The 17,378-nt window shown below is 55.3% G+C and overlaps 1 protein-coding gene across 1 annotated transcript in view; it reads right to left on the reverse strand.

Moving 5' to 3' along the window:
- Nucleotides 1-17,378, reverse strand: part of PPL (periplakin) — a 36,301-nt gene that overhangs the window by 5,467 nt on the left and 13,456 nt on the right. Inside the window, exons 5-19 of the mRNA XM_029048982.2 lie at nt 16,254-16,379; nt 16,091-16,132; nt 15,209-15,370; nt 13,059-13,166; nt 10,821-10,916; nt 9,768-9,890; nt 8,583-8,729; nt 7,891-8,042; nt 7,341-7,438; nt 6,670-6,827; nt 4,584-4,762; nt 4,343-4,481; nt 3,270-3,463; nt 1,969-2,119; nt 384-467 (exon numbers count right to left, since the gene is read on the reverse strand). Of these exons, the coding sequence (XP_028904815.1) occupies nt 384-467; nt 1,969-2,119; nt 3,270-3,463; nt 4,343-4,481; nt 4,584-4,762; nt 6,670-6,827; nt 7,341-7,438; nt 7,891-8,042; nt 8,583-8,729; nt 9,768-9,890; nt 10,821-10,916; nt 13,059-13,166; nt 15,209-15,370; nt 16,091-16,132; nt 16,254-16,379 (1,959 nt within the window). The remainder of the gene's footprint in view (nt 1-383; nt 468-1,968; nt 2,120-3,269; nt 3,464-4,342; nt 4,482-4,583; nt 4,763-6,669; nt 6,828-7,340; nt 7,439-7,890; nt 8,043-8,582; nt 8,730-9,767; nt 9,891-10,820; nt 10,917-13,058; nt 13,167-15,208; nt 15,371-16,090; nt 16,133-16,253; nt 16,380-17,378) is intronic.

Genomic DNA, 17,378 nt, shown 5'->3' on the forward strand with positions numbered 1-17,378 from the left:
GAGAGCACGGGCCAGAATGTCAGGTCAATAAGCAGGCGAACACGGGTCCAGGGACCAGGCCAGTCGGTCCACCTGCCCAGACTGCAGATACGGACCAGGTCGCTTCACCTGCCCAGACTGTGGACAAGGACCAAGCGGGCCGGGCCACCTGCCAAGACTGCAGATGCAGACCAGCCCTGTCCACCTGCCCAGACTGCAGATGAAGGCCAAGCTGCCAGGCTACCTGCCCAGGCTGCAGAGACCATCCGGCTGCAGAGACCATCCCCGTTCCCAAGGGTTGCCAGGCCCCGGACTCGGCAACCTTGGGCAGTCAGCCCCAGCCCTCCCCTGCCAACCCCAGGCACTCCCTCGTCAGCATCCCACCGGTCCCGGATGACGCAGACCTTCACAGCCTGCCGGTACTGCTGCGCAGCGGCGGACACCTGCTGCACTTCCTGCTCCCGGCTCCCGATTTCGTTCAGCAGATTCTGGGAGACAACACGGAGGCGTCAAAAAATGGTAGTCCTGGGCCAGGCCGGCTCTGGATGTCAGACCCGGAGTCCCGCTGAGAATGGAAATTATCCTGGCAATTCCGCCCTGGCGAAGGCAGTTCGTCACCCCGAAATGTGGGGTGGGGAGGAGCCTTGGAACCACAGGTTCTCTGGAGAGGAGGCATGTCCTCTCCCGGCTGTCCAATCGCTCTTCCGCCCCCGCCTCAAACTCCAAAGAGGCTGGAAGCTCCGTGGGGGTGGGGAATGCAACTACCAACTCTGTTGTGTTGTACTCTCCCAAGTGCTTAGTACAGTTCCGTGCACACAGTGAGCTCTCAATAAATGTCATGGAAGGATCGACTGATTCTCTGCCTCGTCCTCGCCAAGCGCCCAGTACAGCGCACCTCCTCCAGAGGGACTCGGTCAAAGGTCTCATTGGTCTCAAATGTTGCTACTGACCAAGTTTGGCTGGCACGGCCTCTACCAGACAGCTTGGAAAGTGTCCAAGATTCCTCCTGCCTCTCCTCCCCTCTGCCCCGCCCCTCACTGGGTGCTCAATAGAAGCAGCGTGGCGTAATGGAAAGAGCACGGGCCTGGGAGTCAGAAGGTCATGAGTTCTAATCCTGACTCTGCCACTTGTCTGCTGGGTGACCTTGGGCAAGTCACTTCACTTCTCTGGGCCTCAATTATCTCATCTGTAAAACAGGGATTGAGATTACGAGCCCCACGTGGGACAGGGACTGTGTCCAACCCAATCTCCTTGAATCCACCCCAGCCTTTAGTAGAGTGCCTGGATAGTAAGTGCTTAACAGATACCATTATTATTATTATTTATTACTTGAGCCTGGAGGACGAATACTAGGCTGAAACACTGTTTGGCTGTAAACACCTGGAAGGCAGGGAATGTGTGTCCGCTCTCAAGCATTCGGTGCAGGCCGGGCGCTCAGTAAATGCCACCGATGGATGGCTGCGTCGGCCGTTGGAGTGTAGGCCCCTGGTGTTGCTCCCAGGCGTCCAAGTGTCTAAGCACACCGCCCCACCGCTGGTGTTGGGTAAACGCCGTTGACGGCCTCAGGGGGATGGGCCCCATGGGACCACTGACCCCACCGAGACTGACTTGCAGGCTGCCCTTCCCCCGGTCTTGCCAGGCCTCTTCCTTGGGCAACCACTGCCCCTCCTGTCCCCAGCCCACTCCTGGTGCTATCTAGGGGAAGTGAGGAGCTGCCTGACAGAGCCCTTGTTTCCCCTACCTGCCCACCCCTCCGCATCAACTACACACGTGGCTCTGCCCAGACCCACAGCACTTATGAGCAAATCTTTATTATCTGACCCATCCCCTATCAGTAATCTATTTTAGTGTCTGTTTCCCTCTATAGACCAGAAGCCCCTGCTAGGCAGGGATCGTATCTACCAACGCTTGTCGTATCGCACTCTCCTGAGCGCTCAGTACCGTAGCCTGTGTACGGTAAGCTCTCAATAAACACCACTGCTAGGTTACCTTCTGGTTCCTCAGTTTCGTCTCCACCTGGTCGACGCTGTCAGTCTCCTGGGGCTCGTAGCTCGGGACGTTGGCGAGGAACTGGTTCACTTGGTCACAGCCGCTGCGGTAGCTGGAATAGGCATCTTTTGCCTTCTGCAGACTCCGGGACCTGGATGGGCGGCCAGGAGCCGGCAGTCAGTCAGTCGATCGCATTTATTGAGCTCTTACTGTGTGTGGAACACTGTACTAAGCGCTTGGGAGAGTACACTATAACAATAAACAGACATTCCCAGTCCACAATAAGCTTACAGCCTAAAGGAGCTAGGCTGCCCGCAGCTCTGCAGCTTCCTTCTGCGGGGCTCCTCCCCAACTTTGCACCCTCTGGCCTCTGCTCTGTTAGACTGCAATTGCAGGTAGCCCGTGGCACAGCAGTGGGGGAGAACTAGGGAAGCAGAGCTGCCTAGTGGATAGAGCATGGCTCTGGGAGTCAGAAGGACCTGGGTTCTAATCTCTACCACTTGTCTGCTGTGTGACCTTGGACAAGTCACTTCACGTATCTGGGCCTCAGTTACCTCATCTGTCAAATGGGGATTAAGGCTGTGAGTCCCACATAAGACAGGGACGGTGTCCAACCTAATTAGCTTGTATCTACCCCAGAGCTTAGAACAGTGCTTGACATATAGTATGTGCTTAACAGATACTATTATTATTATTATTAGCTTCATGGCAGGGGTGGTCTGGGCCACAGTGAAGGGAAAGAACTTGGGGCCCTGCAGGGTGGGGTGAGGGGAAAAAACCTCAAAGCTCTTTAGCAGAGGAGAAAAGGAAAGCTTGGAACCCTGTGGGGTAGAGGAGTCCAGGGTAGAGCAGAGTGGGGTGGGAGAGCTCAGAGCACGGTGAGGGGGGTGGGTAAGCCCAGAGCACAGTGAGTGGGGAGAACTCGAAGCCCTGCAGGGAGAGGGAGAGCTTGGAGGGAGAGCCCTGCGGGGTCAGGGAGCCTGGGGTGCGGCCGAGTCGAGTGGGGAAGCTTGGGGCACAGCAAGAGGAGAGAGCTTGGGGCTCTGCAGAGTCGGGGAGCCCAGGATACGGTAGGGTTGGGGAGACAGGGGTGCAAAAATGTTGGAGAGCTCGGGAAACAGTGGGGAGGGGTGGGAGAGCTTAGGGCCCAGCAAAGGGGGGAGAGTTTGGGGCCCCACAAAGGCGGGGGAGAGGAAGAACCATGGGCACAACTTGGAGCCGGGAGAGAGGAGGAGAAGCCCTCCTTCACGCCCACCCCTGGGTCTCCCCAAATCTGACTGAAGCGGCAACAGAAGGCTCACCTGCTATCGATCTGCTTGCCGAGGGCGTCGAATCGCTGCCGGAGCCTGCTGACCTCGGCCTCCTGCCGCTCGATGTCTGGGCAGTGCTCCTGGAACCCGCTGGCCAGGGCGCCGCAGCTCCTCTTGGCCTGCTGCAGGTTCTGCTCTGCCTCCTTCAGGAGGGGCTGCGTGGCCTGCAGCTCTGAGCCCATGGCCTGCCAGAGGACAGACGGACGGATGGTCACGGTCTGCCTGTTATGGCCGGTGGCCTGGGGCCCGTGGGGAGAGCGCAGCAGTGGCCAGAGCTGGCCCCCCGCCGATGGGTGAGGGTAGAGGGAGGACAGGCCGGGCAACGGGTGGACAACAGACAGAAGGAGAGGAAAGGAGGCCCAGAGATGGTGGAAAGAGGCACGATGGTATCAGGAGGGGAATGAGTCAGTACATTTGTACACGAGGAACACTGGGATGGATGCCTGTATGTAGACCAGGAGACCAGAACATGAGAGGGCATGTGCGCCAGAAGAATCCCGGGAGGGGGAAGGGGTGCTTTGTGTGTGTGTGTGTGTGTGTGTGTGTGCACTCATGCATAGAATACCACAATGGGAATGTGTGTGTGTGCCTGCTAGGAGAATTCCAGAATGGGCACATGTGTGGGTCAGGAAAATACCAGAATGGCTGCATGTGTGCAAATGCCAGGAGAATACCATAACAGGCACATGGGGGGGGCGGGGGGGGAGAATACCAGAGGAGGCACATGCCTGTGAATGTGATCGTGTGTGTGTGTGCGTGTGTGTGTGCATGTGTGCCAGGAGAATAATAGAATGGGTGCATGTGGGCAGACCAGGGAATGACCAAAATGTGCACGTGTGTGGATTAGAAGGCCAAAATGTGCACATATGTGCATACCAGAAAATCAAAACATGAGCCAGGGGCCCAGGTGAGAGGACACTCCTGACCAGCTGGTTGCCTCTGTGTCGGGGTAAGAGAATTCAGTCCTACAAGGGAAGGTTGGTGGTCGGTGGAGACCGGCCTGGGGACCGGCCAGGGGGCCGTCCTGACATGGCCCGGCGCAGTGGGCAGGGGCATCCACTCACCGCCAGCTCCTGCTTCTTGTTGTCCAATGCCAGCCCCTCTGCGGGCATGGTGTCCTCCAATGCCAGCTTGTTCTCTACCCGGGCCAGGGACTCTCTCCCCTGCTGCAAGCTGCGCTCAAGCCGATTGGCTCCGTCCACCCTGAGGGTGAGGCCAGTGTCTGTGACCCCCGACCCTCAACACTCCTCCTCCCCGCATGCCCCACTGTCCACATCTCCGCTCTGTCTCTGTCCCCGCACTTACTTCTCCTGAGCGGAGGTGAGGAGCTGCACGAGGCGATCGTACTTGTGGCTGGTGTCCTCTGCCCGGCTGCGCAGCAGGGCGGCACAGCCGCTGTCGGGCACCGCCTGGACAAAGGCCTCGCTCTCCGCCACGCTGCGGGTCTTCTCAGGTTCGAGGCGGTGGAGTCGGTCAGTTGCGGCCTGAAAGGACCCGGTCCCCGCTCAGGGCCCAGATCGGGTGGACGACCCCACCCCGGCCCCTCCACGTGCCTCCCCCGGCTCCGCCTGGCTCTGTCTGGAAGCACGGATGCCCGCTGGGGCATCAGTGCATCCGCCTCTTCCACACTCTTCTTCCTCCTGTCCAAAGTTCACTTTAGCACCTCTCTCCCCGTGACACCGGGAGCTCTGAGCTGCTGGGGCCGTGTCCCTCAGTTACACTCCCTCAGGCTCAGTACAGTGCTCATCCCACAGCACACCTTCAGGTCCCTTTCTCCATTACACTCCCCCATGCTCAGTACAGAGCTTGGCCGGCAATACGACTGATTGACATTACGGGTATCTTGGCCCAAGTGTGGGTCCGGGGGGAAGAGACCAATTATCAGTATTGACTGAGCACTTAATTCATGCAGAGCACTGCACTGAGTGTGTGGGAGAGAACACTGAATCAGCCAACAAGATCTGCCCGCACAAATCCATTGCTAGACAGAGGGGTGGGGCGGTCCTGGTAGGAGCAGAGCCCTAGGAGGCCTGGACAGATTCTGGATGGAACAGGGTAGGAAAGGGCAGGGGGCAGTTTCCCTAATCCTGTCCAGAGCTAATAATAATAATTTGGTATTTGTTAAGCACTTACTATATGCCAAGTCCCGTGCTGAATGATGGGGTGGATACAAGCAAATCGGGTTGGACACAGTTCCTGTCCCACATGAGGCTCACAGCCTTGGGCAAGTGGCGGAGCCGGGATTAGAACCCAGCTCCTTCTTACTCCCAGACCCATAGTCTATCCACTACATCATGCTGCTTTCATAATATTGGTATTCGTTAAGTGTTTACTATGTGCCAGGCACTGTACTAAGTGCTGGGGTGGATACAAGCCAATCGGGTTGGACACAGTCCCTGTCCCATGTGGGGCTCACAGTCTCAATCCCCATTTTATAGATGAGGTAACTGAGGCTCAGAGAGGTGAAGTGACTGGCCTAAGGCCACACGGTAGACAAGTGGCAGAGCTGGAATTAGAACCCATGACCTTCTGCGTTCCAGGCCTGTGCTCTAGCCACTAAGCCATGCTGCTAGTGTGCCCAGTGACTACAGGGTAGTGGGATGGCATCACACAGGACTTCGGAGGACATACCAGGACCTCCTCACCGTCCCTCGGTCTCGCCTATCCCGCCGTCGACCCCTGGGTCACGTCCTCCCGCAGTCCTGGAACGCCCTCCCTCCTCACCTCCGCCAAACTGATTCTCTTTCCCTCTTCAAAACCTTACTTAAAAATCACCTCCTCCAAGAGGCCTTCCCAGACTGAGCTCCTCTTCCCCCTCTACTCCCTCTGCCATCCCCCCTTTACCTCTCCGCAGCTAAAGCCTCATTTTCCCCTTTTCCCTCTGCTCCTCCACCTCTCCCTTCCCATCCCCACAGCACTGTACTCGTCTGCTCAACTGTATATATTTTCGTTACCCTATTTATTTTGTTAATGAATTGTACATCGCCTCGATTCTATTTAGTTGCCATTGTTTTTACGAGATGTTCTTCCCCTTGACGCTGTTTAGTGCCATTGTTCTTGTCTGTCCGTCTCCCCCGATTAGACTGTAAGCCCGTCAAACGGCAGGGACCGTCTCTATCTGTTGCCGACTTGTTCATCCCAAGCGCTTAGTACAGTGCTCTGCACATAGTAAGCGCTCAATAAATACTATTGAATGAATGAAAGGACCTGGAGCGTTCCCGAGCCGTGGAATCCCAGCCAGGGTCAGACTGGCCAGAGATGAGGCTGGGGGCCATCCCGCCCAGAGTTCAGGCAGCCGCCCTGACCCCCTTCAGAAGTCAGAAGCCCGGGCACACAGTGTGGTAAAATCAGGGGCAAATCGGGCCTCCGATTGCTCCCCCGGCCTGGTCACCTTGAGGTCCTGGGCCCTCTCCGCACTGTCCTGTACGGCCCGGCTCTGCTCCAGCGGCGGTCGCAGGTGGGCGGTGATGGCCTTCTCCTGCCGGTCGAGATCGCTGTTCACCTTGTCCAAACTGGCCAGCAGCTGGCGGCCCTGCAGGTCCGGAGCCGCTGCAGCTGGCCACGGGGAAGCGGGTGATTAGAGGTGGCCACAGAGGCTTCAACGATGGGGCAGAGGGGACCGCTGCCCCAGGCCCACCTCCAAGAAGGCTACCAGAAGGGCTGGGCCTGACAGTGCCCCTTGTTTCACCCTTTCTGCCAAGTGGGGGGCAGAGGTGGCACAGGGAGCAGCTGAGGCCAACAGAAGCAGCAGAGACAGTGGAGGCAACGGAGGCCAGCAGAGGCAGCGAAGGCCAGCCGAGGCAGCAGAGGTCAGCAGGGGCAACAGAGGCAGTGGAGGTCAGCAGGGACAACAGAGGCAGAGGAGACTGCAGGGCGGAGTCTAAGCTCTGCGCTGGCATCTCTAGCTTCAGACTTCCTTCGTGCATGGGGCACAAGAGAGCTGTCCCCTCCCTACAGAGTGAAATTAAGCAAGCTGACCACAGTCCCCCTGGGCCCCACAGAGGGGATGTTCGGGCAGGCAAGGGGCCGGGGCAGGGGACGTGGGGGAGTCGCAGCGCCCACCTCCGAGGTTCTCCGTCTTCAGGGCCTCATACCGCTGCTGCAGTGCCTTCCGGCTCCCTGCTGCCTTCTGCTTCACACTCCGGTACTGACTGCTCAGACTGCAGGCAGGGAGGTTTAGGGTCACGGCTGGGGTGAGGGCAGGCTAGAGAGCAAAGCCCCTCCCCACATCCCGAAGCGGCTCCACTGACCATGTGCCCATCCACCCCAAGAAACAGTGGGCTTAGTCGGGGGGCGGAACGGAGATTGGAGAAAGGAAGGTGGCGGGCCCGGGAGTCAGTCACATCCCAAGAGGAGTGGATGCTGATTCATCTCCAAGGACCCAAACCTGAGCCTCCTGTGACTCTTCTCCCTCCGCCCTGCCTAGGTAGTGGTTACAGGGTGGACCTGTCAGTCGGGGCCAGGGGCAGGGCACGGGAAGTGCCGATCAGTCAGGGCCAGGGCCTGGGACTGTCCTGTCTGCCAGGGTCAGGGCCAACGCACAGGACAAGCCCATCAGTCAGGGCCAGGGCCTGGGATGTGACCATCAGTCAGGACCAGGGTGGGGACATACCTGTCAGTCAGGGCCAAGGCCTCTGGGTCAGTGGGGGGGATCATGAAGCAGACCGCGGGGGCAGTGAGCTTGTTTCCGGCACCGTTGGTCACTTCCCAGGTCTCCCCGTTGTTCTTCTGGAGCGTGTAGCGGGCTCCCCGCGACACCAAGCCCTGGGGAAGTGGGGAGGCGGTGGTTGGGGATGGCGGCCGGGGGGTCAGCAGTCAGGGGAGGACTAGCACAGTGCAGGGGCAGTCACCCAGGGACCCTCTGGCCCTGAATCCAGGAGTCATGAGAGACACCAGACACACAGTCTAGTGACGTCACAGGTGCAATGGGTGGAAGTCCATCCAACATGTCCTCACCTGGAGGGTGCCCCAGGAGAGCCCCGATCCTCCCTCGCTCCAGAGACCTGTGTCAGCCACGCTCCCACCCCCATGCCACCCTCCCTTCCCCACCAATCCCCAGGGAACACAGGCTCAGAGTCTGAGCTGCAGCAGAAGGAAGCTGGAAACACGGGCACCCTGAGCTGTGTCCACTCTGAGGCGGGGACAGGCTGACTGGAAGCAGGGGGGTCACCATGGGGTCACAGGAAACAGGTGGGCTCCTGGCCACCCGGCAGGGGGTAGTGCTAAGCTCTCTTGGGCTGCTAGGCAGTCTCCCCGAGACCTCCCGCGGCCCCCTGAGGCTCCCCAAAGCTCACCCCTGCTCACCTGCTCGCCCTCGAAGTCGCAGAGTGCCTCCACGGGGATGGGCTTCAGCGGGGTCTCCCGCCGGAATTTGAGTGGCGCTACCTGCTGTCCACGCTTCTGCAGGGCCCGTACCACGTCCTCATACTTGTCCAGGGCCTTCTCCTGGTCCTGGCAAGGGAGACTGGAGCTGACGCCCGTGGGGCCCGGAGCCGGGGCCCAGAGCCAAGCCCTCTGGGATAGCGGAGGGAGCCGGGCCACGGATTCCAAAGGGCCCTGCCCCGAGATGGAGCTGCCGGGGGTCCCACGGTGGGCGGGGGTGCTGCCCTGGGCCTCAGCTCATCTCTTAGACCATATACTTGTCATGGTCAGTGTAGGGGACCCATGCTGCTACTGTACTTTTCTCGGCACTCTGGGCCCCAAAGGCACTCAATAATAATAATAATGTTGGTATTTTTTAAGCGCTTACTCTGTGCCGAGCACTGTTCTAAGCGCTGGGGTAGACACAGGGGAATCAGGTTGTCCCACGTGGGGCTCACAGTCTTAATCCCCATTTTACAGATGAGGTAACTGAGGCACCGAGAAGTTAAGTGACTTGCCCATGGTCACACAGCTGACAAATGGCCGAGCCGGGATTTGAACCCGTGACCTCTGACTCCAAAGCCCGTGCTCTTTCCACTGAGCCACGCTGCTTCTCAGCATGCTGGGCCCCGTGGGCATTCAGGAATAATGATGATAACAATAATAATGGTATTTATTAAGCACTCACTATATGTCAAGCACAGTTCTAATCCAATTGGACACAGTCCTTGTCCCACATAGGGTTCACAGTTTAAGGAGGATGGGATAAGATCAATTCCCATTTTACAGATGGAGAAATTGCCCAAGGTCAGCAGGCAAATGGTAGAGCTGGGCTTAGAACTCAGGTCCTCTGACTCCCAGGCCTGTGCTCTTTCCACTAGGCCACGCTGCTTCCCAGCAGTGCCCTGGGCCCCGTGGATGCTCAGAACAGCAAGCAGGTCCCCATGGGTGCTCAGTACCGAAGGCAGGGCACTCTGGGTACTCAGTTCAGCATTCTGAGCCCCAGAGGTGCTCGATTCAGCATACTGTGCCCATGATCGTTCAGTATAGCACACTGGGTGCCATAGGCACTCAGTAAATGCCAATCCCACCACCACTGGCCCTCCTCAGTAAGGGCAGGACACTCACATCAAGGTCCCGGAGAAGCGACTCAATCTGGAAGCTATCCTTGAAGTCAGGGCTGTACTTCTGGTCCAAGTCTCCATCCACCTTCCTCAGGAGCTCCTGGGCATCCTTCACGTCTCTGTGGAACTGCAGGGAGAGAGGGAGGTCAACTGGCCCAGTGGCCAGGTAGGAGGCCCTAGGGTGAAGCCTCAGAGGAGGTCAGAATGGTCCTCTGGGTGGTCTCTCCCCACCCAATTGCTTGGGATCTCTGGATCCCGAGCTCAAATGCTCCCCTGGGCCTTGTAGCTGGGAGGCTCTGCAGGGAGAACCCTCCCCAACCCACCTCCCCAGGAAACTGGCTCAGAATCACCCACTGGCCTGACTCAATTCCCACCCAGAATTCCCTACACACAGCCAGAGCCCTACGCTTTGTTTTTTTTAATGGTATTTGTTAAGCACTTACTGTATGACAGGTACTGTTCTAAGCTTTGGGGTAGATACAAAGTAATCCCATTGGAAACAATCCTTGCCCCACATGGGGCTCAATCTCAATCCCCATTTTACAGAGAAGGTAACTGAGGCCCAAAGAAGTGAAGTGATTTGCCAAAGGTCACACAGCAGACAAGTGGCGGAGCCAGGATTAGAACCCTGGTCCTTCTAACTCTAAGACCCGTGCTCTATCCACTACACCACACTCTTCCCAGCTTCAGTGCCTTCTGAACCTCCCTCCACAAGAGGCCTCCTTGATTTCTCCTCCCAGCCCACATCCACCCACCCCAGCGCTGAACTGCTCATTGCCCGCCTCGCTGCATGAGTCAGTTCCCATCCTCTCCTGCTACGTACTCATCCATTCACCTACCGTTTTTCCACTCTTGTCTTCCTCCTGTTGATGACTGGCTTCCCTGACCAATCTCTCCTTGCCCCACTTCTTCCCTGAGGGTTTCTAGCTGCCCCTCTGGGGACTCCTCCCCACCAGTGACCCTAGCTCAGGTGCCCCCTCCCTGACCCCAGTTCCCTTCCCCCAGCCAGGGGTCATCCTCCCTCACCACCCTCCAACCTCCGAGACTCGAGCCAGACCTGGTGGTAGTCCTCCATGTACTTCAGATGGCTCTCCTCACAGATGAGCAGGTTGAGGTACTCCTTCCAGTCAGCATGGACAGCCTCCATGTGAGCCTGCATCATGGCACCAGAGACAATGGAACCCCATCCCCGGAAACCTAGAACCCCCTGGACTCATCATCTGGAGCAGTTTGGAGGACCGGGGGGCTGAGGGAATTCGGAAGGGGGGTGGTCTGTTCCAGAGCCCCAGCTCAGGGCTTCACCTCAGGGAGATGGGAAGTTCACGGGGAGGTCATACAGAACCAGTCGATGCAGAAGCCCCACCCCAAACTGAATTGAAGCAGGGTTGGACAGTTCCCCCCTAGGCTGTAAGATAAACTCTCTGAGGGCAGGTATCGTGTCTATATTTATTCCATTATTAGCTCTATATTAACTCAACAGAACTCCTCTCTTCCCTCCCAAACTCTATCCTCCCTCTGACTTTCCCATCATGATAGGTGGCACACAAGCCCATAATCTTCATATTATCCTTGACTTATCTCTCTCATTCAACCCAGACAGTCAATCAAATCTTGTCAATTCTATCTTAACAATATTGCTACAACCTGCCCGTTCCTCCCCATTTAAGCGGCTACTACACTGATCCAAGCACTTAAATCCTGCCTTGACTACTTCATCAGCCTCCTCACTGACCTCCCTGTCTCCTGTCTCTCCCTATTTCAGTCCTAACTTCATTTGGCTGCCTGGATCATTTTTCCAGAAAAACGTTCAGTCCATGTCTCCCCACTCCTCAAGAAACTCCAGTCGTTGCTCATGCACCTCCACATAAAACAAACTCCTTGCCATCAGCTTTAAAGCACTTAATCAGTTCATTCCCTCTTCTCTCCCCTCCCTGATTTCCTACTACAACCCAGAACACCTGCTTCACTCCTCCCACACCAACCTGCTCACTGAACCTCTATCTGGTCTATCTCACCACTGACCCCTTGTCCATGTCCTTCCTCTAGCTTGGAACGCCCTCCCCTTTCACATCGACAGTCCACCACCCTCCCACCTTCAAAGCCTTATTAAAACCCCATCTCCTCCGAGAGGCCTTCCCTGACTAAGCCCTCTTTTCCCCAACTTCCTCTCCCTTCTGCGTCACCTACGCACGTGGATCTGTTCCCTTTAAGCACTTGATACCCCACCCTCCGTCTCCCAGCACTTATGTACATATTCGTAATTTATTATCACGTTTGTTTCCCCTTCTAAACTATAAATTTGTTATGGGCAGGGAATTTGTCTACACCAACTCTACTGTACTCTCCCAAGCACTTAGTACAATGCTCAGCTGTCATACTGAGAGCTCACCTGCTCCAAGAGGCCTTCCCAGACTGAGCTTCCCCTTTTTCCTCTGCTCCCTCTGCTGCCTCTCTGCCCCCCCTCACCTCCCCTCAGCTAATCCCCCTTCCCCCCTTTCCCTCTGCTCCTCCCCCTCTCCCTGCCCCTCCCCTCAGCACTGTGCTCATTTGTATATATTTTTATTACCCTATTTATTTTGTTAATGAGGTGTACATCCCCTTGATTCTATTTATTGCTATTAAGTTGTCTTGTTTTTGTCTGTTTCCCCTGATTAGACTGTAAGCCCATCAGTGGGCAGGGACTGTCTCTATTTGTTGCCAAATTGTACATTCCAAGTGCTTAGTACAGTGCTCTGCACATAGTAAGCGCTCAATAAATACTATTGAATGAATGAATTGAATGAATGCTCAGCACGCTGTAAATGTTCAGTAAATACCATTGATTATTGTTCTCTCCCTAACACTTAGCACAATGCTCTGCGCAGAGTAGATGTTCAATAAATACTACCAATTGACTGTAATCTGTGTCCATCTACCTCCCCAGCTAGACTGTAAGCTTCTCAGTGGTAGGTATCATGCCTATATCAAGTGTGTTGTTCTCGCCCAAGCACTCAATACAGTGCTCTGCATAGAGTAGGGGTTCGATTGATTGATAGCAATCTGTGTCTGTCTGCTTCCCCAGGTAGACTATCAACTCCTTGAGGGTAGGGATCGTGTCTATTAACTCTGTTCTCTCTCCCAAGTGCTCAGTACAGTGCTTTGCACACAGTAGGCAGGTGCTGAGGTAATGTCACTGGCAGGTTGAGGGGACAAACACAGGGTGGTGTCAGACACTAGTTTGGGGGCAGGTGGGGGGATGGCAAGGTTTGGGATGAGGGCTGAGAGGAAGGGTGTGGGGCAGGGGCAGGGGAATCACCTCAATAGAGTTGCGCCCTGGGTGCTCAGTACTCAGCAGCTGGTCCCCTTCACTGTGCAGCCGGTTGATTCTCTCTTCTTTGGACTCTAGGTTCCGGTTGATGAAATTCTAGGAGAGGCAGGAAAGAGACTCAGGGAGACACAAAACAAAGAGACAATAACCCCATCTCCTTGAACCTCTCCAGCCCCGACCCTTCTCTTTCTCTGCAGCCTCGTATTTTTTCCTGCCTCCAAGGCAGCTCTACCTGAAGTTCTGTTAGGAGCTCAAAACTCAACACGTCTAAAACAGACCTCCTCATCTTCCCTCCTCTGACCTCTCCTCCCACTGACTTTCCCATCTTCATAGACATCACCATCCTCCCCATCTCTCAAACCTGCAACCTTGGCATTATCTTCGATTCATCTCCCTCATTCAACCCCGCATATTAAGCCTGTCACCAATCCTGTCTATTCTTCCTACGTGACACTTCCCAGAATCCACCCCTTCCTGGCCATCTCAATTGCCACCACGCTGGTCCAAGAACTTGTCATATTCCATCTCGAATATCGCCTCAGTCTCCTCACTGACCTCCCTGACTCCTGATTCTCCCCAGTCCAGCCCATACTTCATTCTGCTGCCCAGATAATTTCTCCAAAAAACCATTCCACACACATCTCACCACTTCTTTAAAACTTCCAATCTTTTTTTAATGGTATTTAGGAACTTCATAGATGGCAAGTACTGAACTGAGTGCTGAGAAAGATACAAGATAAGCAGGTCAAAAATGATCCCTGTCTCACAGAGAGCACAAAGTTAACTGATGAATGTGAGGTCATTCATTTATCTCTGCAACAAGAGAAACTCCTCACCATTCTTCTAAGGCTGATATCCTACCAATTTTTAATTCTTTTTGTTGTTGTTGTTACTGATGGTATTTGTTAAGCACTTACCCGGTGTCAAGCACTGTTTTAAGTGTTGAGATAGATACAGGTCAATCATTTTGGACACAGTACCTGATCCACATGGAGCTCCCAGGCTATCAATCAATCAGTAGTATTTATTGAGTATTTACTCTGTGCAAAGCATTCTACTAAGCACTGGGAGAGTACTAAAGAGTTGGCAGACAAGTTCCCTGCCCACAACTATCTTCCAGTCTAGAAGGGAGAACAGGAAAGACCCCAGGACTGGGAGTCAGAGGACTCCTTCACCAATTGTGTGATCTTGGGCAAATCACTTAATTTCTCTGTGCCTCAGTTCCCTCATCTATAAAATGGGAATTCAATACCTGTCCTCCCTTCTACTTAGACTGAGTCCCACGTGGGATGGACTCTGTCCAACATGATTAACTTGTGTCTACCCAGAGCTTAGAACAGTGCCTTACACATAGTAAGTGCTTAACAAATACCATAAAAAGGTATTGAATCTGCATTTCACAGATGAGAAAACTGAAGCACAGAAAAATTACCGGAGGTCACTCCACCAAGTAATCGGTATAGCCAGGATTAGAACCCAGGTCCTCTGACCCCTAGACCCTTTCCACTAGGCCACACTGTGTCCACTATAATCTAGTCCACACACTTCACTCCTCTACACCATCCTACTCACTGTACTTCAATCTCGCTCAACCTCTTGCTCCCTCCCTCCCTTCTGCCTGAAATTCTCTCCCCATTCATATCTGACAGTTCAGCACTTTCCCCATCTTCAAAGCCCTAACAAAATCTTACCTCCTCCAGAAATCCTTCTCCCACTAACCTCTCATCTCCCATCCTCTTCACTCTCCCTTCTGCTTCACCTGGGGAATTGGGTCTGTACCCCTTAAGCACTTTGATACTCACCCTACCCCAAGCCCCACAGCACCTATGCCTATATTTTTACGCTCTGCCATTTCCCCTATCTGTAATTTATTTGAATGTCTGTCTCCCTCTGCAGAATGTCAGCTCCTTGTGGACCGGGATCACGTCTTCCAACTCTCTTGTACTGTCCTCTCCCAAGCACTCAGTACCAAGATCAGACAAGACAGGAACCTGACAGAGTGCCCAGTATGGCTCCCAGTAAATACCAGTGCCCAGTCACGGGATCCCATCAAGAGGGAGGGATCCTGGAAATGCCACCATACACGTGTGGAGGATAGGGGCGAGTGACCCCATGACCCTGCGACCCCTCGGCAGTACCTCGTACTGGCGGCGGCGGCTGGGGTAGTCAAGGTTGCGGTCACTCCAGTCGTACTGCATGCGGCCCTTGGCCTGCTGGTCCAGCCAGTACAGCTCGTTAGTACAGCGTTGCATGTAATCCTGCAGTGAACTCAGGTGCTGCTGCCGCTCCTGAGACCCAGCCTGTGCAGGGACAGATGACAGCAAGAGGCTTCGTCTCAACAGGAACCAGGGGTCACCAGGTCTCTCCGGGGCACCGAACCACCCCGAGGGCACCAGGATTCCCCCCAGACAGTAGACCACCCCCAGACACCAGATCTCCCCCAGGCCCAGGCACTGGGTCTCCCCCAAACACCAGACCTTCCCCAGGCCCAGGGCAGTACCTCCCCAGGACCTCCAGTGCCCACTCAGGCACCTGATGCCCCTTTGCGGACCTGGACATGACAGTTGTATGCTATGGGCTGTATCAGAATTTTGTAGAAATCACAGAATACAGAGTGTGGCCCCGGGAGACCCCTGACCCCCGTTGCTCCAGTTCCCAGAGTCCTTCCTCCCGGTCCCCATGAACACAGGCTCCATGTCCAAGGTACGGGACCAGTGTCAGCACCCACAGGAGAGAGAGGGAGGCGGGCACCGGGTATGAAGCAGCGGGCACATGCAGGTGTCCCGAGCTGGGCCTGGGCTGGACAAGGTACCAGTTGGCCAGCGGCCAGATGACTCCCTGCCCTGACTCTTCTACTGCCCACCGAGACCTCCACCAGGGACCTGCGACCAGCTGCCCTCTGGGAACCCTCCCCCTCTCCTAGGGGAGGGGGAAGCCTGGGGAACTTGGGAGGAGGAGGTGGGAGAAGGAAGGAAGACAGGTGCTTAGGGGTGGAGGTTGGGGGGGGAGGGGGTCCTCACCAGCAGCGCTTGGTACTTGGCCTGTAGGTCAGCATTCTGCTCCTGGAGACAGCACAGACAGCAGCGGCCGCAGCCACCGCCACCACGGAGGTTGGAACAAGAAGGTGGGAGCGCCCCCTCCTCAAACCCTCCCCATCTCCCACCGGCCCCGGCAGGCCCCTACCTTGTCCCCATCCTTGTTGACGTGGGGCCCGATGGCCTTGACCTCATTGTGGAAGATGTTGTGTTCTTCTACCTGCTGGTCTACCAGCGGCAGGTCCGTCCCAAATGTTTGGCCTTTCAGGCTTCCCTGGAGACCGGATGGGCAGGATGAAGTCAATCAGTCAATCATATTTATTGAGCGCTTACTATGTGCCGAGCACTATACTAAGCGCTTGGAATGTACAATTTGGCAACAGATAGAGACAATCCCTGCCCAACAATGGGCTCACAGTCTAAATGGGGGAGACAGACAACAAAACAAAATAGTAAGCATTGTACTAAGTGTTTCGGAGAGCACAATATAACAATATAACAGACACATTCCCTGTCCACAGTGAGCGTACAGGGAAGAGGATAGGCAACGCCAGCACCCTTTCCCCCCCGACCACCCTGGCCAGCTCCCCCACCGGCCTGCCTGTTCCCCCACCCCCACCCTGGTCCAGCCCTGGGTTTCTTGGACAGCTTGGCCGGTGTTTCTGTCTGGGCTGGGAGTGGAGCGGTGACAATAATTCCAGTCCATCAATCGATTGCATTTACTAAGCCCCTACTATAACAATTTTAGTAATAATGATAACAGTAGTGATTATAGTATGTTTTAGGCACTATGTACCAAACACTGTGCTAAGTACTGAAATAGATGAAATACAATCAGGTTGGATACAGTCCCTACCCCATACGGGGCTCACTGCCTAATGGGGAGAGAGAACGTGTGCCTAATTCCCATTTTACAGTTGCGGAAACTGAGGGACAGAGAAATCAAGTGTCTTTGTCTAGGGTCACACAGCAGGCAAGTGGAGAAGCCCAGATTATGACCTAGGTCTCCTAACTCCCAGTCCTGTGCTCTATCCACTAGGGCACATCGATTACTGTGAACAGAACACTGTATTACACGCTTCAAAGGGGTCAGTAGACTCAATCCCTGTCCTCGAGGAGCCTAGAGTCTAGCAGGAAGATGGATGCAAAAATCAATTACCAGGGATTCCCGGGGGCTGGACTGCCCAGGTCCCCTCTCCACCCGCCAGGGCAGGATGAGGGAACCCCAGGACAAACGGGAGGGACTGAGGTGGCAGAGAATACTTCCTAAGCC

The sequence above is a fragment of the Ornithorhynchus anatinus genome, chromosome 2 (assembly GCF_004115215.2).
Source record: "Ornithorhynchus anatinus isolate Pmale09 chromosome 2, mOrnAna1.pri.v4, whole genome shotgun sequence".
Lineage (NCBI taxonomy): Eukaryota > Metazoa > Chordata > Mammalia > Monotremata > Ornithorhynchidae > Ornithorhynchus > Ornithorhynchus anatinus.